This window comes from Amblyomma maculatum, chromosome 7 (assembly GCF_055883805.1).
Source record: "Amblyomma maculatum isolate TAMU_Amacu chromosome 7, ASM5588380v1, whole genome shotgun sequence".
NCBI lineage: Eukaryota > Metazoa > Arthropoda > Arachnida > Ixodida > Ixodidae > Amblyomma > Amblyomma maculatum.
In genome coordinates, this window is record NC_139350.1 from 5,276,144 (window position 1) to 5,297,727 (window position 21,584).

The 21,584-nt window shown below is 48.5% G+C and overlaps 1 protein-coding gene across 1 annotated transcript in view; it reads left to right on the forward strand.

Moving 5' to 3' along the window:
* LOC146182644 (protein tolkin-like) overlaps positions 1-21,584 on the forward strand; it is an 803,125-nt gene that overhangs the window by 402,554 nt on the left and 378,987 nt on the right. The window contains exon 3 of the mRNA XM_084608884.1: positions 20,261-20,385. Coding sequence (XP_084465010.1) covers positions 20,261-20,385 — 125 coding nt within the window. The remainder of the gene's footprint in view (positions 1-20,260; positions 20,386-21,584) is intronic.

Here is a 21,584-nt window from a genome sequence, read left to right on the forward strand (position 1 = left end):
CTTCCACTTTGGTCCTCAAATCGGGCCGTTACTCCGCGAAAGTAGCAACTGCGGCGAGAAGCGTGCCGTGTGCAAATTTGGAGGATTAATGTTTAGTTCTGGCTTGAAAAAAACTAAAAAGAGTAGGAACGGGAAGACGAACTGTTCACTTGATCCTTGGCCTCCCTTTCTGCCTCTCTGTTTGTACGTCTCAGGTGCAGATGATGTGTTTCTGGCTCGATGGACAAAACGTGCATATATACTGTGTTGCTGGAATTGCATATTACACGCTGTAATGAGCTTTTTGACGCTGGGTGTGTCGCTGGCACCCGGGATGCACAGGGAGAAGGGCTGTATGTGTGCTGGGGCCGCACTTGTCCCAGTATCGCTTTGGAAATAGTCGGAAGTCCGGAAACGGGGAGGCGAGAACTTTTGCGCATATGAAAAATATGACTCAAGTAAGCACTTTTTTTCTACGATGTCGCTGCGCACCTGTAAGAAAACAAAGGCAGTATCTTTTTTCTAGAGCTTCCATATTTCGATAGATCGTTTCGAGCGTTTCGAGAGAGATCATGAACGCCGCGCCTCTGATATCTTATTACACACTGACGATTAACGTACAACTAAAACTGGAATTGAATAGTGTGGGCTACCACGCATAACAAACTTCACAGCTGATCTTGAGGGCACTCTAACGCAATGCTTGCTGCTAAATTGTTCAATGCGGGCTCAATCGCAGGCTCCAAACAGGGCCTATGCGTTAGCGGGCGTAGCCTGCACCACGGCCCAGTTTAAATAGCAGAAAGAAAAAAATAAATAAAATGAGGAAGAGAGTAGTTTACCGAGCGATGGGCTCATTAGCGAAAAAAACAACATAAAGCGCTTCTAATGCACAATAGTTTGCGTGTTTCTCAAGCTTTTGCGCTCCTCCTTGCTCAGCGTATAAACCAGCCGAGCCGTCGGTCATCGCAACGCTTCCCGAAATGTTTACACACAAATAAGATTTAGTTACCAGCAAAATAGTGTCATCGCTGCTGCGCTTGCCGATATTGAAGCTTGGTCGCACTTTTTTCCTTGAAGGTTTTTGCTCCAATTCCGTGTTCAGCGAAACTTACGCCCACGGTAGCAGAGCATCACCGAAGAGCCGGCGCTGTTAAATTTGCCAGCGATGTCAAACTCCACATGTTACACTGATTTCAGTGCACAAAATAGTGCGCATAGACATCCTGAACATTCCTGAAGTGGACACGCTTTTTTTTTCTTCTAGTTTTGGTTTTTGTTTCATTTTTTAGCTTTTTTAATGTTCTTGAGATTCTTCGTTACTTTTTAGCTTTTACTTTTTATCTGAGGCCTCTTTCTCCGGGTGAACCGTGCCACATGTTTTCTCCTTAAGATCATTTTCAGGGATCAAATATTCGGGAGCATCTGCAAGGAGCAACCATTCCTCCTCCTACAGTTCATTCTTTGGAGACTAAGTGTTTATCCCCTTGCAGTTGGTACCCAAAAGCATTAATGATTGTGGCAAAGGAGTTGGTCCCCAAAAGGACTAACCTCACTACCCCTTTCAGTCCTTTTTTTCTTAGAGTGTAAAGCACCGTCTAAATGGTGCCACAAATTCTCGCTTTCTATATAGTTCTTGCAAGTGTTGTTAGGTCATTACATCGTCGATGTTAGGTGCATAAATTAAGGGAAGTTCTATATTACCTCCTGCTTCGCGAATGCTGTACGCGTCATCACAGATGGGAGTGTGGCGCTGGAAATTTCACGAAGCTTCCAATTCGTGCAAACTGGTGGCATGTGGCATGCAGTCATTTATAAAAGAATCAGCGTAAAAGGGCCACATGTCGGCAAGCTGATGAGCTGGGCACACGCCTGCTGTGTCGATAGCGTTGGGGTCTGTCAGCGTGCTCGCAATATGAAAATTGCTCTGGGTAAATTTCTCTATACGACCCAAGACAATGATGTTGACATATGTGGGACCCTTTTTATGCACTGCGCTATGCTCAACATGTGATTGGGAAGGTAATACTGCATTGGTCTTGCCATTTGCGGAGACTGGAGACAAGCCTAAGCAATCGCAGTGGTTATCAGGGTTATGCAGTAACTGCTCGGCGTCATGAATGTATACAATCGTGTCCCGGCTATCACTGGAATCACCGGTTGTTTGACTCTGCACTTAACGCGAATGTGACCACCATGATTTAAATGTCGTACTCGAGCTATCACATCCCATTACTCGCACTCAGGCGCGGCAACAAAAAAACAAATATGCACGCATGGGTATAGAAGTAAATTTGTTGAAACTCGTTGAATGTTTATGGCTACAAAACGGACACATGTCATCCCGCATACACTCCTGTAGTGGAGTAATTTGGGCAGTTTAGAGGTGACGTAGGTTACACATCTCCATTAATATGGGCTTGTTGTTTGCCGCTCAAACTAAAAAATGGGGCGGAATATTCAACACGAACGCAAGCGTACACAGTTTTTTCTTCAGTAGGAGTGGAGTGCACCATGGCGAAGGAGATTGGCAAGGTTTTCAACTAGTTTAAAAATGAACGAAAAGGAGAGTTGCTGTTGAACAGTGAAACAGTTGTCAAAACTTACCCATGGGCGAGAGCACTTTGCGCACTGCGCTTGAAGAAGTCACGGCAAGCCTGAACTTTTGTACCCAGCGATTTGTTTATAGGCTAATAGAGTTTTGCAGCTACTTTAACTGCAACAACTTATCAACGAAAGCTATACTAACTACTGCTCTCAGCTGTGATATCAAGGGATCATTTCCCTATCATTTTACTTTCGAAGCAACCATGGGCGTCCGTCAATTTTCATTCACTGGCGTTATAAACTACGCAGCTTGATTAGCACACACAGGTCCCCCATATTCGTTGAAAGCTTGCTGACCGCCTCCCATTAACACGGTCGTTTTCACGTGTTTTCGGCCGAAGAGCACTCCGGCCTCCGCAGGTTTCAATTAGAGCTCCGCAACGCTTTACAATGGGCAAGAATGTGCGATGCGCGGGCTCTGCTCGGAATGAGGGGCCCAGTTGGCGGCGCTCCTCGCTGCGGGTTCGGTGGTTCGGCTGTTTACTTTATGGCGCCCGCGGCCATCTGCAACCTCTGTCTCCAACTGCCTGAGGTTAGTCGTCGAATACCTTACAAGACTAATGATAAACATCCGTGCCCACAGCGTCGTCTTGTCAGCCCTCCGGCCACTGGCACCCAAACGGCGCAGAAACAACTGTTGGTAAGAACAACGAAAGGCGGAGTGCTAGACACGAAACGTATCCGCGCTTGGTTAGAAAAGTTGACGCGCACGACGTGTGCGAGACTGGCGGCGCAACAATATGACCCCCCTCCCCTCGCCTCTCTGTCGTTATTATAGTTTCGCGTTCCGCCCTTGTGTGCTTGGAATGAAACTTTCAATTCAGGAGGATTTGACGCTGGTAGGAAGCGGAACATGTGCGATTGCTTGACTGGATCGAGCGAGATGGATGGATCGAGCGAGATGTGCGTGTATTTTAGTCTCTAATAAGGTTTCCTTGTAGATATAGCCATTTTGTGTTTTTACGTGCGCGTTTAATTGTTCTACAATCATAGTGCGGATATAAGCCTGCCAGAACATTCTTGCAGGCTAGTTGGTGCATGGATTTTGCTGGAGGCTAAGCGCGGGAAGACAACAGAAACACTGAAAACAGGAGGGATATAAACCTCGAGGAACTTCTTAGCAGCTTTGCCGGTCCCAGCTGATGGATATCCGACGCTTCTTCAAGCGTCAGCGTGAAGGGTTAGCCAGCTGCCCAGCTGAACATTCCAGAGTGACATATGACAACGGTGAAGAGTGATGCAAACTGTCATCAGCGGAGAGTAGCTGACGTTATCAACTGCTGTCAAATGACTCAACCAGCAGTGAGCTCCTGTTACGTAGTACGCCATGATGATTCTCCGTGGGACTAGACTCTATTGACAGCACTGTCGTGACGCTGGGGCTACGTCGACCCGGCCTTCACTTGGTAGCGTGCAGAGACTCGGGGTTGAAGTAGGATTGAATCTTCGAAGTTGGTGAAATATGTACAAGCAGGTTTAATGGCACTTTGAGAAACTTATTTACAAGATTATTTACACGAAAAAGAAGGGTACATCAGCAAAATGGCAAGCGTTAAGAGTTCATAGCGAGAAGCGACTGGATGAGCCGTTTACCCAGGGCTCAGAGCGACATTTCGTGCTCTGCAGCGTCCTTAAAACCCCCTATGTCCAGCCCCTCTCTGAAGATGCTGACCAACCAAATCCAGGGCACGCCCCTCAGATATCGGCATCCAATCGAACACATCACTGCACTGATGGTCTGAAGCACTGACTGGTCCGGCATTAATTCGTTGGGCGTGATCACTTGTTGGCGGGAAAAGCTTGGGAACGGCGAGGAGAGGAGGTACATTTCTATTCTTCAGCAAAGAAACCACAGGCTGGTTCTGACAAGTGGGTTTACTTCTCCGAAACTCAAGTGCACGTGGGCGCCGCATACGCTCCCAGCATTGTCCGTTTTCGACAATTGCAAATCTTTCCTGCATTCCTGGGAAATCACTTAATGGCTGTATGCGTCATGCTCCTTTCTTGTCCTGCACGTCAGCGGACATGTCACTCTGTCGTCTCCTTTGGAAAGTAGGCATTCCTCACTGGACGATAGGGCTTCTCGACTGGAAGGGTGAACAAAAGAAAGAAAGCACTTCCTGCATTTTCCCGCAGGGGGACGTTTCTTTGTGTTTTTCCAGACGTTCTCTTGACAGGGTCAATTTGGCATTTGCAGGTTGTCCACAAAGCAAAACAGGCTTACAAAACAGGATTCCTGGAAACAGGCTCACTTAGAGCCATTGGACCATCACCACATATTCACAGCACTTATCCATGCCCACAGGCGAACAATAGAGCGCGCAAATGCGGATGCTTGGTCGTAACAGCACCAAGACAGGAACTGTCCTGGATCCAGGATGTGACTTCGGAGACTTTCTAGGCGAATTTAAGCACACTGCAGCATCCCAGATTAACTGAAGTTGCGCCTTCTTACTAACCCATGGTCGCCAAATGTTACACACGACTTTATGATTGATGTAGCACTTGACAAGAGGATTTTTGGCTACCGATGGCTGCTGGATTACTCCCCTTGACTTGCGTTCTCTAGTACAGCGAAAGCCGCTATTTGTTGTTTCTGCGTTAGTTTGCTCATAATGTTCACCGGGGTACTCAAGGTAGTTTTAGTGTGCGCGCTTTCATTATCATCATCATCAGCCGGACTATACACACTGCAGGGCGAAGGCCTCTCTCATATTCGTCCAGTTAACCCGGTGCTGTGCTAGCTGCCTCCACATGATCCCTGCGAGCTTATTAACCTCATTTGCCGACCTAACTTCCTGCCGCCCCCTGCTACGCTATCCTTCCCTTGGAATCGAATTTATTACCCTTTGCGACCATCAGTTATCCTCTCTTCACACTACATTTCCTGCCCATGGCCATTTCTTTGTTCTGATGTCCACTGTAATTTCATCTACTTGAGTTATTTTTATGACCTGCCCTGCACGCTTCATATCTCTTAATGTTGTACCTACCATTTTTCGTTCCGGAGCTCTCTGCGGCGTCCTCAGATTAAGTAGAACCCTTTTCGCTAGCGTTCACGTTGCCGGCCTATATGGTGCAAGTGTTAAATGTTTTCCTCTTCAGCGATACTGGTAAGTTGCTAGTCATAATCTGCGAGTACTTGCCAAATGCGCTCCATCCAAATCTTATTCTCCTCGTTATTTCCCTTTCACGGTCTGGATCTGTGGTTACTACCGGTCCTAAGTGTAGATATTCGCCTACCACTTTCAGTTCTTCGCTACCTATTGTAAACTGCCTTGCAAAGACAATAATCCCGTTGGCAAGGGCGCAGTTTCCTATCTAGTTCGGTCTATACTATCACCCTGAAATGAGAGAAATACGTACTGTCGTGACCCAGGTTGCGTGTTATATGCCCGGTTGATTTGTCGGGGCAGGAACAAGGAGGAAATGGACTTTGAAATGAGATGGAAAACTTTATATACAGTAATTACATGGTAGCGTTTGGTTAGTCGGAGACTGACTAGAGGAGCAGTTTTCTTTTTACGACCCACGAAACAGTCTTGTCGCAAGTTTATATAGGGTTGATTCCCTATGTTCCCTCGATGAGAGGCAGGCCAGATTACGAGGGAGTGTCTTCCATCACCTCACTCTCCCGCACACTCACACACTCGCACCAACAGTGCTCGCACTCGCTGACACGCTCCTCCGACTAGTCCGGGCTGGAGGGTTAGGAGGTGGTCATCTAGACGGCGTAGATGAGGTCAGCCCGCGTAGAGGAGGTCAGGTGCTTGCACCTGGGCTCATCAGTCCCGACATGGGCGAAAGGCACTCAACGAGGCAACCTAGCCGAAAGCTGTCCCCTTGGCCCACCACAAGACGAAAGGGAAGAATGCACGCCCACTCTCCGTAGCGGTAGTCGACACTCGAAGGGACCGGAAATCGGTCGTTTCCTCTGCTTTGTCCGGTCGCAGACTTGTTGGCGGGACCCAACATGATCATTGCCGCCGGGTGATGAACTGCTCCCTTCGGCTGGCCGGTGTCAGGAGCAAGGGCGTCGCAGTCGCCGATGTTGGGCGCTCACAGCCGGACGATCCCCAGCTCTTGATTTTGAGGGCCCGAGGCGCCTACTTCGTCTCGATCCGTTGTCGCCGTTCCTAAAATCCAACGCGGCGGTCTCCGCAGCTCGTCCGATCCGCCGCCACGTAGAAGCCTCGAAAGGGGCCTCGTCGGTGTCCTCTGAAGAGGCCGAATCAGCTGGGCTGGTCTCCGGTTCCTTCTTCTATTCAGGAGTTAGAGGCCTGCAAGCCAAAGGTCTCAAGTTGGGCAGTAGTGATGATGTCTGCACAATACCCCGACCCCGGCAAGGCAAGAGCACTGCCACCTCCTGAGCTGTGCCAGGCAACCAAAGAACAAGCCTTAAGCTATAGACGGCAAGAATTTCCTCCGTTTTCTGGTCACTCTACGGGCGTCCGGTGGAGAGAGCTGCTGACCAAACCTGCGCGGGCGATGTATTCACTCCTTGCAATTTTGGATCAAATTTTGGTAACAAATAAAGATCGCAGCTGCCATCGCGATCTCCGGACAACGGCTGAGAACATGAATATTGAAAGATAAACCTACATTATAAAACTACACTAGGCATATACTAACCTCAAATGATCAAGTGCTGGTAAAGTAAACAAATTCTGAAGGTAATATGGCCAAGCAAATTAGTCCCCTTTGAGCATAAAAGGTACACGCAGAGGAGTGCCTGGAAGGTATCACTTTGCCTAACGGAAAAAGCCTCGGCTGAGACCGTCAGCATTCCCATTTTCCTTTCTCCTACGGTAGCGCACTTCAAAATTATGCTCCTGTAGGGCGAGACTCCAGCGCAGCAAACGGCCGTTCTTCGGATACATGTTCCGGAACCATGTCAGCAGACAGTGGTCCGTCTCAATTACGAATTGGGAGCCGGCCAAATAGCACTGAAGCTTTTGCGTAGCCCACACTAAACATGCGCACTTCTGCTCCGAGGCGCTGTATGCTTCTTTTCGCGCCGTAAGCTTCCTGCTTACGAACAACACGGGGTGTTCCTCCCCAATCTCGTCGTGCTGGCTCAGAACAGCCCTCATGCCCCTCTCACTCGCATCGCACTGAACAATGAAGGCGAGGTCATAGGAAGGAGCCCTCAGCACGGGGCGGCTGATCAGCGCTTCCTTTAACGCGAGGAAAGCTTATTCCTTGCTGGCATTCCAGTTCACCTCAATAGGTTCGTCCTTCCTCAAACTGTCCGTGAGCGGACTCCCCATCTCCGAATATCCCGGTATATAGTGCTGATAATATCCAGCCAAAGTTGCGCATGTCGGTCTTTGTTGCGAGCCTAGGATAATCACGTATGGCACCGATCTTCGCTTCCAGCGGCCTGCGGTAGCCCCTCCCGATAACGTGACCAAGGTACTCAACCTCGGCCTTTCCAAGCTGACACTTCTCTGAACGGACGGTCAACCCTGCCTCTCGCAGCCGGGTTAAAATATCACGCAAGTGACGCAGGGGATCCTCCCAGCTATCGGAAAATATGGCAATGTCTACGAGGTAGTGTAGCGCGTATGCTTCCGTTCCTGACAACACTCGATCCATCAGCCGCGAGAAGCAAAACGGCGCGTTTTTGAGCCTGAAGCTCATTACGAGCGGTCGAAAAGTGCCGAAGACTGAGATAAAGGTCGCGTACCGACTTACCCGACCTGCCAGTAGCCACGGGTCAAGTCGGGAGTCGATACATACTGGGCCCTGCTGACCGTTTCCATCCGCTCCTCCAGGTTAAGAATAGGGTAAAGTTGGTCTCGCGTGACGGCATTTAACCTTCGGTAGTCAATGCAGGGCCGTGGCTCTTATCCGGGCACTTCTACGAGCATGATGGGGGAGGTGTATTTGCTTTCCGCCGGTACAATAACCCCCAGGTCAAGCATGCGTCTGATCTCGTTATTAAGAATTTCTTTCTGCCTCTGCGAGACGTGATACGGTCTGGAGCGAATAGACTCATTAAATGTGACCTGAATGTCATGCTCAACTAAGGGTGTTTTTCCCGGTGTATCCGTGAAAATGTCCTCGAAGTCTAAAAGTAGCTGCTGGAGGTCCTCCTTTTGTGGCTCGCCGAGATCTGAATCACCACGTATCCTCTCGAGAACTCCAGTGAAAGAGGTTGTGCCCCTACCGGTAATTACAAAATCGGTCTCTACCTCTTCGGGTGCATTCAGGGCTATAGCTGGACGACCGACTCCGTTTGTCGATAAGGCTTCACGAGGTTGTAGTGGTAAAGTGTTACCTCTTTTCGTCTACCGGGCATCTTTATCGCATAGTTGGCTTCCAAAATTTTATCCACAACCTCTGCTTGCCCCTTCCACTGCATATAAAGATTGTTTGCTTTGGATGCGGCGAGCAGCATTATCAATTGTCTCCTGCCGAAAACGAACGCTGCCGCGCGCCATGGTCGTATAGTAGAGTTTGGCTTTCTACTGGACCGATCTCATGTTAATATTCGACAAGCTCTCTGCATGATTGAAGCCGTTCTTGCAGCTGAAGTACATATTAAAGAACGGTGAGGTCGTCGCCCTGGCCCTCCCAGGATTCGTGCAGCATGCGAAGGGATGACCTGAGGGATCGGCCGTATATAGCAGTTCAGCTGGGCTAAACACGGTGGCCTCATGCGGTACGAAGCGCAGCCAAACATGGTAGCCGGCAAACACGTTTCCCAGTCTCTGTGATGTTCGTAGCACAACGCCCTGAGGACTCTTTTGAGCACCGAATGCCTCTACGCTGTTACTCTGAGGATGTCGTACAGAGCTGTGCAGTATGCGAATCACGCATTGCTCTAGGAAAGGTGCTAGTGAGCGCACTCGTAAAAATGCTGCCTTGGTCGCTTTGTAGCTTGGCGGGGAAACCCACCCTAGAAAACACCTGCAATAGCCGTCGACAGTTCCCACCGAGTTGAGCTCCTTCAGGAGAATCGCTTCAGAAAACTTCGTCGCTGGTCAGGTGATCGTTAGGATGTAGCGATAGCCCGAAGCTGTCACAGGTACTGGACCGACAACATCCACCACAAGGCGCCGGAACGGCTCGCTAATTAGTGGCACCAGTTTCAGGGGTGCCTTCTGTATATCCTGTGATTTTCCCAACCTTTGACGTCACACGTCTGCTCAAACCGCTCAAAATCCTTAAACCACCATGGCGAATAAAATTCTCTGAACACCAGAGCCTTTGTTTTCTTGATGCCGAGATGACCGGACCAGCCGCTTCCGTGACACAGCTTTTGGATACTTGTCCGATATATTTATGGCACTACTAGCTGGTCGTAGTGAACGCCTTTAGCGTCTTTGTACTGCCTGCAGATTATTGTTGCACGCTTCTTCAGAACAATGATCTTTCTCGCCAATCCTTCACTAACCTGATACTTCAAAATTTCGAGCGTCATCGCTCGCCAGTTCAGCCGCTATGGCATCTCGGTGCACCCTCATAAGCTCAGGGAAGCCGTCCAATTGAGGAGGAAAGGTTTCAAATTCCTCACTGGACTCACTAGGCGGCGCAGAAAGCGTCACATTCTCGAAAGGGACCGCCGCGGCATCTAAGTCAGGATTTCCCTCGCAGAGTGCATGCTCTTCACCTTCATCCGAATGATCTAACTGCGCTGCGATTTCGCAGGCTTTAGAACGCGTAAGCGCGTTTACGGAACGATCTCCATAGCTCAAACCCCTTTTCTTTAGTTGGTCCTCTGAGCGGTTAGAAAAGAGGTAAGGGCACTGCTCTGGCAAAGTCACTGACACCGCCGCCTCTGTATGCAGTACTCCAAACGGGCCCTCAATTTTGACACGTGCAACAGGTAGGCAAACGCTGTCTTCCTGCGCCACTTGTCTGACCCACGCGCATTCGCCTGTGAAATCATGGGGTGCACCGAGCCAATAATACTGAATAGACTGCCATAAAAATTTGATTAAACTATGGGTTTAAATTTTCAGTCAGCTGCCTCCCTCAAATGGTTTAAAAAACTACCAGATGTTTCAGGGAAGCCAGCACTAGAAAAGAGGCTTTATGAGGTATACGAAGACGGCTTCTGCAGTTTTGGCATACACTAGAAAAAAGTCATAATGTTAACTAGCGAGCAGGTTGATTATAGCCCAGTCGAAAAAAACTACAGAACTGTGTCAAAAATACGACAAAATGTCCTGTAGTTTTGTCGTAACCATCAGATTTTTCTGTAGTTCTGTAGTACTTTTCTGTAGTTTTGTAGTTTTTCTGTAGTATATTTCTGTTGTCTGTAATTCTGTAGCACTTTTCTGTTGTAACTACAGAAATTTCTGATGTTACAACAGAATGTTCTGTTGTCACAACAGGTTTCCCGTCAAAAACCGCACAGAAATTCTGTCGTAACATCAGAAAATTTTCTCTAGTTTTTTTCGACTGGGAGATTATATTATATAACGTTTTACCCGGCACATTTAGGCACCTGGCTGGAATTAGTAGTCGGCCATTAGCAATTAAGATATCAGATTTCAGAATTTGGAAACCAGGTTTCTTCGGCTCTTTGCCTCAGCAAATTTTAGCTCCCTGGCATCAAAAAAGGCGCCCTTTCGAAAAACCCGCGCTCTGACATAAGCCCCATCGACGTCAAACAATAGCGCATCTGTCCGATGGTCTTCGCTGTCTCCTCCGCGCTTCGGTACCCAGTGAGTGCTGCTCGCTGCTGCGGCTCACGCGTGACAGACAAGGTCATTAGACAAGGAACCGTTCATCATCATCATCAGCCTGATTATACCCACTGCAGGGCGAAGGCCTCTCCCATATTTCTCCACTTAACCCGGTTCTGTGCTAGCTGCATCCACTTGACCCCTGCGACATCAAGCAAGGAACCGTTGCTTGATGTCAAATTGCGTGTCTTTTGACGCGAGTTAGCCGAATTCACCGGAAAATGTCATGGCACGGCCGCGCGTTCATATCAGGCTAATAAGCCTCAAGGCACCGAAGTAGAAATATTTGTATTTAGTGAGGAAAGAGAGCAGCAGGACACGAACAGAGAAACGACATACGCTGCTACGGCTTTCACATGACATTTTCCGACTGATTGCCGGGTGCAGGCCTACACGTGTCTTTGTAACGTTGCCCTGATTCTATTAGCGATCACCTTAGTAAATACCTCTTACATAATGGATAGAAAGCTGAATGGTCTGCTTTGAAAGTCCTTATTATAGCGTCCCCTTTCTTACAAAGGTAAATTTAGCGCTCTTCTATGATTGCGGTACCGTCGTTGACACTAGCCATTGCGTGTACAGAGTGGCCAGTTTTCCTAGCACGATATCCCCCCGTCCTTCGACAAATCTGTTATTACCTGATCTTTCCCAGCTGATTTCCGCTTTTAATAGTTTCTAAAGCATTTTTAACCTCTTTATTTCTCCCTGGCGGAACGTCTGACTGCCCTTGACTACTAGCAACTTCATTATTGTCCTGACTACTTCGGCAACTGTATACAACATACAGTGCGCGCTTTCAGCGAATACAAAAAAAAAAAATGCACGAGGTGTGCAGGTATCACGTAAACTCCCAATGTCACCAGAAGGCAATAGCGGCCTCAGAGAACTTTATAGATGAGATGAGGAACCGGGTTAATTGAATTTTGCAGCAGCTAAGCATAGTACTGCACGAGCAACTATTTCTTATAGTTTCCGCCATTATTTTTTGCACAACACATGACTTGCCTGTCCATGGGAAGCAGTCTGACTGTGGGATTTTCAATGATCTCCTTGATTTTCGGGTAGAAACTAGAGATACTCGTCTTCAGGAACACTTCGCTTCTTCTGCTGGCAATGGCAAGTGCACTTCCGTCCGCGCACAGAACGAGACCCTTTCAATCTGTGGTGACATTCTGAAAGAACAAATAGTAACCAAAGCTAACACAACGTTTGCTTTTTCCATCCCTGCGGACGAAACTGAAGATATTTCAGGGAAGGAGCAGGTGTCTATGGGCATTCATTGACAAGGCAGGAAACGAAGTTTACGTTCGAAGGTAGTTTTTTGGAATTGTAGAGCTCGAGGAACTGAACTCTGCTTTCATCGTCGCAGCGATCTGTAATTTTTTAACTGAGGCTGGGATGATACTTTCAATCACCTTTGCACAGGGGTACGACGGATGCTGTACAGTGACTGGAAAAGAAGCAGGAGTGAACAGAATCATACAGAAAGAGCACGAGAAGGCTTATTCTTCCACTGCGGAAGTCATAAACTGAACCTCGTGACCTAGGTTTTAAACGAGGTCTCCAAAGTTCGGAACACATTAGTGTTCATCACGCAAACCATGAACTTTTCCCGTGAAAGCGTGCTCCGAAAGAAATTAGTGCCCAACAATCCTATGCTGTGTGAACAAGATGGTCTGCAAACTGCAAGTCAATTAGAATCTTCTCTCATCATAACGTGGCCATAGTCGAAGCGCTTGAGGAACTAGCGTCAACGGAATCAAGATCAAACGTTGCAATTACGCAACGAGACCACACCCTATATTCTTCAAGAACAAGCGCGTATTTTATCGTTTGCCTGCGTATTGTAGCGAATTATACAGCGGACTAATGGAACCCGTTACCAACGTTCTGCAAAGTAGATTTATGTACTTCCATACTGTACGTGACCATATCACTGAGCTGCGGAATATTTTAGAGCGCAGCTTTTTGGCGCCCGTTCCTGCGTTTCGCGTCGTCGTCGCCGTCGGCATCGCCGTTTCCGTTGTCCCTCGTAACCAGCTCCGCAGCCCGGAGCACGCGCTGTCAGGTCAGTTACCGCGCGGCGTGCGTGCATCCCAAGCCAAAACGCAAGCCGCGCTTATATGAATGCGACAAGAGCGCATCGTATTAACTTTCTGGTTTATCGCACTCATGTAAACTGGCATAATGCGCCAGGAAAGCGCATCGCATTAATCCGCCAGAAGGGGGCAGATCGCGAGGGGGGGAGTCGAATTGCAAGCTGCATGTAAACAGAGCGGCGTATCGTATCGCAAATGATGGGAAGGCGCGCCAGTGCTTACTTCCGGTGAAATCCGGTCCGCGCTGACGGCATACGGGCACGCAGGATGTCGGCGGACGGGGGTGCGCTGAACGTGAGCGCCGGATCGGTGGCGCCGGATCTCGATATGTGCAGCGCCCGAGCTGGAACGCATAGCCGCCATTCTACACTGTGAACCGCCTGCCTGAGAGCTGTCTGTAATTGTACATAGATGACTTGCTGGAATTATTTGCCTCAATTTGTCGAAAAGCTGAAACAGCTGATGAGCTGCACTCAAATTTCGCATTAGGAAGTAACGTAAGCATCGGTAATTTTTTTCGTAACCACCGGACTGACGCTAAAGAACTTTCCCTCATGGACTCAGCAAGTGAGGCAGCCAATCGCTTGAACGTGTTGATTCCTCTACCAAGACAAGCCTTTCGTCAGACCCACCCGGACAATACGGGATTCAGTCTCCGGTAGAGTGCTCTCGCGTGGCAATATATATGTTCTCTACTTGGACTTCCTCACTGCTTCTTTAGCTCGCCGTTTTCTTTTTAATCAATTCGAAAAGCTTCAAACTTCGCTAGCTGCATCCAGGAAATATGAAGCATTTATGCCGTGTTGAGTTTGTTTCCCTCGTTGCAGAACTCCTAGGGTTTTACTACATTGAAAACTGCAAGGAGGAGGGTATATTATGGTACGAGATGTGGACGAGAATGGTCCTCCACTCGGACGATGCAGAGAACTGTCAGCTGAATATTGTGACTTACCACTACGTAGCGATAGCCTAAAAAGAGGATTCGTTTCCTAGCAAAGGGCTCAATTGAGGTTTTGACGGCGGCACCAGAGTCGACAGGCGCAAGTGTGGCGCCTGTCGAAGATGGCGGCTACAATGTTCGCGAGAGAAACACGCGGACTTTGAGGTGCGGTCAAATTCAAAGTTGTTGCATCATTAACTGCACTCCTTCGCTTCCCGGCTGGGTAGGATTCGTCAGTGAATGGGCGAGATGAAGCGGTAACATGATTAAAGAGTAACCGGAGGGAAAAGCCGACGAACGCAAGGATGTCGTGGCGGACTCGGTAGAAATCGGAACTAGGCGGCTGAACAAGAGTGCTCAGCTGGGCAGCGACGAACATATGCGTGAGGTATCGGCAGTCGCGTGTCATCTGTCCCGGGATTCCACAGGTAAAGGAAATTGGGCGATTCTCCGAAGTGTGCAGTAAAGTTGGGGATGGGGCGCCGATCGAGCAAGGGGAGTGCGCGGCAAGAGCACCACCGTTGAAGCATACACATTCTATGCGGAGCGCTTCGGCAAAGCAGGGAGATGCCGGCTTCTGCGCAACTCAGCGACGCGTGGGGCGGGATGAGCAGGTCAAGCTAGGCCGGCCTCAGCAAACTACAACTGTATACAGCGACAGAAGCCGGTGATTAAATGAAAGGTGGAGCTTCCGTGGCTTACTGCTGGATTCAATGCCTTACATATAGGACAAGAAAGGATGGTAACTTCGGTGCGCAGGGCATCAGGGAAAGCTGATGGGCGACTTTCTCATGCGCCAATTTCTTCACTTCTGCGCGGGGACAAGAGGGCTCGCAGTACATGGTTAGTTCTTCTCGCGTCGTTTCAGTCGACCAGAGCGCCAAAACACGTTGCTTGCGCACCTCATCAAAGTTTTTGCAGAGTTCACCTGCGGTCGCGAAGGACAGCGGGGCTTGAAGCGAGAAGTATGGCGCGTACGTCGATTATTTCCAAGACCAACCGGATCTTCCTCTTTCGCAGATACGTTGACGCGTTTGCACAAATCCACAACGTCCTCGCTGTGCCTTGGTAATATTTATCTGATTTACTGCACAAGTGATCGCAGACTGCTGGGTGTGCGGGCGCCTGGGCGGCTGTTAACCTCACCAATAGAGTTTTTGAAGGTCTGCCACGGGCCGATGTCCCGCGTTGGTAGCTGCATCAAATGTTGGCTACGTTGCCTTAGTAGAATGTGGTGTTATTCAGCTTGAGGTCAACCCTGGTGTTAAGCAACTTGCCCTGGATCATCATTCGCAGACTGACAACCAACACTGGACATCTCGCTGGCCAGAGTTGGTTGTCGGCCAAATATAGCCACGATAGCTGACTCTGGCTGATGTTAGCCTGCTCCCGCTCACGTAAGGTGCCATTGAAGGTGCCAGTCGGAAGTAGGCCGAACAAGACAGCATGACCAACACACCAGCGGGTGCCAACTGCATAGGCGTAGGGCTCGCGCCATGGTAGCTAGTGATGGCGTTTACGTGCGGCAGCGCTGAATGATCCTTCCCTCTTACTGCCTTACCTCTAAGTGCCTCGAAATAGAAAAAGCTGTCTATCGTACGATGAGGCCTCGGAGCGCGAACTAAAATAAAACACTTCACGGCTGTAAGCAGGTTTCGTGTCCGGGGCGGTACGAAGAGATCCGCTTCGCTGGCCGCTACATTTAGAACATTGTGCCATCGCTGCAGCCCAATATCCCGCGTGTTAAGCTGCCTCGTGCTGTGCTTTGCATGACGCTGCCTTCATCTACTTTTAACGTGCGTAATGGGTCAGAAGAGGGAAACGAAGGGGAAGAACGAACTACATCGCGCACCGAAATCGCATTTGCGTGAGTGCCTCGCTCGCAAAAAAGCCATCTTGTTTGCCCACGAGTCCTCGCAGTAACAGCTGTTACCCCAAAGCGGTTAATTGACGGAAGGGCCAACTTCCACGTCTTAGAGGCGGCAAATTAGAGAGGGGGATATCTCCCCTTTTGTATTGTACGAGACGCGAGAGAGTCTCGAATGTTCTAAAAATCCAGTGATAACAAAATACTTGATTATACTGAAATACGTTTTTGTGCTCTTTGTTACTACTGAAACGGAGTGGAAAGAGCGCATGCTTCTGCATTTACCACACATCAAAAATAATAACGGAATGTTAACATGTATCTACCAAAATAGACAAAGCGAAAGCGCGCGATTCCTCCATGGATGTCTGCGCACCTCAAAGACACCACAACCGGGTCTAGACGACTCGAAGGTGTCGATGGCATTTTCAAGAGGGGCCGTCCCAGTAGGCGGGCCAAATTGGCAGCGGTGTCGGTGGAGGGAAAGGGTATGGCACGGGACTGGAAGGCTGTTTGCCAGATGAGCAGCGGGGACGGCGTAGGGAAAGGGTATGGCACGGGACTGCGAGGCTGTGTGCCATTGTACCACGCAATATGTTGTACATATTTGTCGAGACATATGTACCAATACGAATTAAGTTTGCCAGGTGTGTGAAGATGTGTGATGTAGATTGAAGTGAAGCAGCAGCCGAACAAGAAGCGAGCACCGCCGGCTTCGCTCGCCACACGTGCGAAGAAGCGGCACGGAGGCTTGAAACACACGTCGACCAAACTACGGAAGGACGTAGTAAAGCTTTCGCTATAACAAATTATATCGCCTTAAATAATGGCCCCTTTTAACCCCGGCAGTACAACTGCAAATATTAAGAAGTATACACCAAGGCGAAAAAAGTGATTATGCTCAAGCGCCTACATCCCATTTAGTTCAACGAAGCAAATCGATTATAATTTTAACCGCGATAGCGTTAACAGCCCCCTTGACTGGAAATACTGACGTCGGCGTTGAGAGCAGCTACTGACTAGCATGGCTCTGGCAGGCGGTAGCTGGCAGCTGACGTGGCCGCGCATTGACTGCCTAACGTTACGTATGGCAGGAGCTTCCAACTCGACCTCTTACTTCATAATGAGAAGGTGTTATCAGAATCGGCCTTCCAGGACCCTTGGACTCACGTTATCCCCATGTCACGCAGGCACGTTCGTACGGCTCAATTAAAGCGGGGCTTCATATGTTGGATGGTAGCTTGCGCTATCGTGTTCGTCCATAATTTTACCTCGAAATACCGCTGATATTCTCCCAGGGTTTCGAAGACGCTATTGCAATGCGCATTTCTAACTTTTCCCGGAAACATCAACTCATGACTCAGTCCCAGTTTATCCTTTTAAGAGGCGCGCAACAGAAAGAGCGTTGCTCGTACAGAAATTTATGAATGCTATATAAGCTGTTTTGACTCTAAATTATTGTTGTTGCCTTTTTCAACTATATATATACCTGGACTTGAGCAAGGCTTCCAATTTCGTAAATTATTCGGTGTTGCTACATAAACTCGAGACGTATGTGTTCGAAAGAAATACGCAATAACTGAGAAACTCTTATCTCGAAAACTTGTTGCAATTTCCGGGTATCAAAAATTATAAATCACGACTAAAGTTTAGAAATCGCAGGTTCCGCCATAACATATCCTTGACCCTGTTTTGTTACCTTGCTATATGAATGACGTAAAATGAATGGCAATTTCTATTTGTTATTTACACGGACCACTGCACCGTGTTTCTATCCGGTAAGTACATCCCGGAAGTAAAAAGAAAATTGCGCGCCTTCTGTTTCAAATTGCACTACTGAGTACTGCATAGTGAAAAAGATTTCTATAGAGGATTACGATACGCTTAATGTGAAATCTGAGCGCAGATATTTAATCATTTTGCAATATGTTAAGGCAGAGAATTTTCGAGATGCTTGTACGTAAGTATGAGCACTTACAAGGCACTCTTTGTTTTTCTCACGAGCCAAAGGAAATTTTTTAGAGAGGGAGAGAAGAGCCACAGGCACGGAGCTCATGGCTCGTTCTCTTCTTGTAAGCACTTCCCCTTGACTGCTGACTCCATTATTTAAGGGCACAACAACAACAACAACGGCTCTCTTCCTCTCAGTCGCAGCGGCAACGACACCACCGTCGACGTGCTCTTCGACCGCCGAAGAGGAGCATTAGAGCTGCGCTCTTGAAAATTCGCTGTTGTTAAATGTATCAAAAATGAAATGCGTCCTATTTTGTGCCAATGGCTTAATAGCTGATGTTTGCAAAACGGTTGTTTTAGTTCCTTACGTATAGTCATAAGAGGTTATGGTATAGTATGTGTCTAAAAATGTGTCGAATCGCTTAGCGTGATATGTTCAGATCACATGCCTCGGTCTGATCATGCCATCTCTCTAATCTCAGAACTTATTGTGGCTATTGGGATGATGGACCAGTTTCGTCATTTTCTTGCAGTGACATTGAAACGTCCGTTACATTTCAACCTGTCTGCTTCTTCATTGAAGTACCCTGGGGTACATGAACAAATATTGCATATTTATGGCAAATTTGCTACCTTTGTTGTGTTATTTTTGTATGGGGCAACGCAATACCGAAAATGCAAACAATCACTCTCCTAGAGAATAGGGTACTCCGTGAAGTCGAAAATGCATCATTCCCGGAGCACGTGGCGCCATTCTTTCATAAAAAAAAAATAATAGGCGCAGGGTATGTACGCGTTTAAATTGTTTTGCACTTACAAAAGTTATCTTGAAGGTACGGTTGATTTACTTTTACGCGTACCATCTGTGATGAAGCCTTGTAGTTTATTTTACTTGGAAAACGGGTCTGGTGGTAGAGCAAACTCGTAAAGCCGCCATGCGCTTTCTGAACAAAGGCTGAATTTTGGAGCTGGCGGGACGCATGTTTGAAACCCCCGGGCTAGAATACATGTCTTTGTCTCCGAACAGAATACAGGTACTCTTACCGAAATTTTCCGTTGCGATCCAAAGCCCCTCTCTCGACTACCTTTCATTATCTTGTGCTAAAAGTCCCATCTTTCTGTTCTAGCTCTGAGCATCGTGTATGCTTTTTGAACCGCTCGAAAGCCTCGCACAGGCGGACTTACCTTTACTTATACGATTTTTTTTCCGAAGGTAGGTCCTTCTCGCACGATCGACAAATGGCTTAATTGCTGGTGTTATAAAGAGGAGGGCGGTTTTGCCTTTTGGCAAATGTAGTAGTTCGTATCGAGATATTTACTCACGAGCGTTTTAGCTGAGTCATTCTGCCGAGAAGGCTTGTGTTCGAGGCCTGGTTGAATGATTTTTATGACCATGGCTTGCAAAATTATTCTTGGTAGAGCAGCATATATTTTTTGGAGGGCAGCCGTTCAGCGCACACGTAAGCGAATCTCGTAACAGTCGCTGCGCCCCTAGCGGGGCCGTTGCGCGCATTCCTGTCAGGATGGTAGGACTGCTCTTATGGCCTCAGCGGCTGTGTTGGCGCCAGATTACGTAACCTCTGCACGTAGCCTCACGCAGATGTGGACGTTGGTACGGCGTTGAGGAAACTGCGGCAGGAGGGTAGCTCAATAAGCGGACGACCAGGACTGGGCGTCATATGCATGGTGCGCCGGCCGAGTTCCCTCGGATACAGAAAGCCATGCGAAGACCTTGCATTGTCCAGCGTTCTGCGCTGCTGGCGAGCGCCTGCAACAAGACACCGATGTATAGTGTGCCCTGCGAGGTACAGCGAACAAGAGCATCTCAAGGGAAGTTTCCGCTGTCAATTCTATCAATCTTGGTGCTCGGGGCTAAAGCTCAAGTGGAGTATTCATTAAGTGCATTATCCATGGACGCTGGTCTGACACCTGTCATCGGCAACACGTGGAACAATTTTTTTGTTGAAAGATATAAACTCAAATTTAATTTTAATACTGGTAGTTTACCCACCTGATGCCTTTAAGCACGTACAGAACAACATTTAATATAGTGTAGAGCTGATGGTGCCTCTTCTCTGTGCGGATAACTTTACGTGAATATATGACATATGCGCAGGCGGCGACATCGGCACCGGGAGCGCGCGGGGAAGAACCGCCGACGCGTCCGCGCCGCCACTGCGAGGCCCGAGAGGCTCTGGGACCACGCCGTCATCCCTTACGAGATCGAGTCCAACTTCAGTGGTGAGCATACTTTTTTCGCATGTCATTACCACTTGTATGGGGCTCAGTTGGCCTCGCAGGAAGCCACTAGGCGCTCGAAGGCCTTTGTCATGCATGCATCCGATGTCACAACGCTGCGCAGCTCCTCAGCGCTGTTGTGTACATCTCGATACCTCATTGGGAAATTGTGCAGTGTTTTGTATTGGCCTTACCTGTGGTGCACCTGCACTGTTAATCAGGTTCTACGCGGTTTCTGGTTCGTAATTGCACCTTCAGTAGAACTTGTGCAAGTTTCACGTAACTAAATGCAAGTTCGTTTCACATAGAAAGTGAGACAGAAATGTGGAACAATGCTAAAGCTAAATCCTATTTGCGCTTTTATAGCGTCGTACCAGCTATATCTTGAAGTTTATTAGCGGAACCGTGTTCCAGGTACAGCCTAATGACAGGGGCTCAGCCTGCAAGTGGGTCCTTAACAGAGGCCTCTGCTCAGTGTGCACGCGCAACAATCCTTGCAGTTTGAATTTCTCCCATAGGTGTTGCAGCACTCTGACTATGAATGATTCTATACAGCTGGACAGAGCTCAGCTCAGTCTGAACCCGGTTCGTCACCTGAAGCTTTACTGTATCGCTTACAGTAGTATAAGAAATTTGAATGTTCTATCACAGCGCATCTTACCACATGGAGTAACAGTACCTGGTGCCATGCTGGCGGAGGTATCTTCGCCGGCGCCGCCTGTCTCGACTGCATTACCGAGCGCACAATTATTGATATCCGAGCCTGGGTCCCACTCCTGGTTCCTGTTCCTGGTACATTGGCTGCAGCACATATCCTGCCGTCTCAAAATGCACATCAGGCCGTGAGTGATCTGTCCCCAGGGCAGAGGTCGGGAATGGCTCACCAGCCTCCACATGGTGATAGAGTTCCCACCAATGTGCGTGAGCAGCCGAGCACGCCAAAGGACATGTCTTCAGCGCTGCCATCTGGACGGGCGGCACAGCGCGGTGCTCACAAATGCCCTTCAGAAGGCAGTGCACTGGGGTCATCCTCCGCAAACAACAGTTCACAAGGCAAGCATTCCTATACAACGACTGACCACCCGGTATTTTCGACACCCCGATCAGCATCCTATAAAGTGACCATTAAGGTTCTAACAACCAAGTGCCTCACTGAGATACCGAATAGAGTTAGTCAGGCGAACCTGGACGCATGTCTTGGA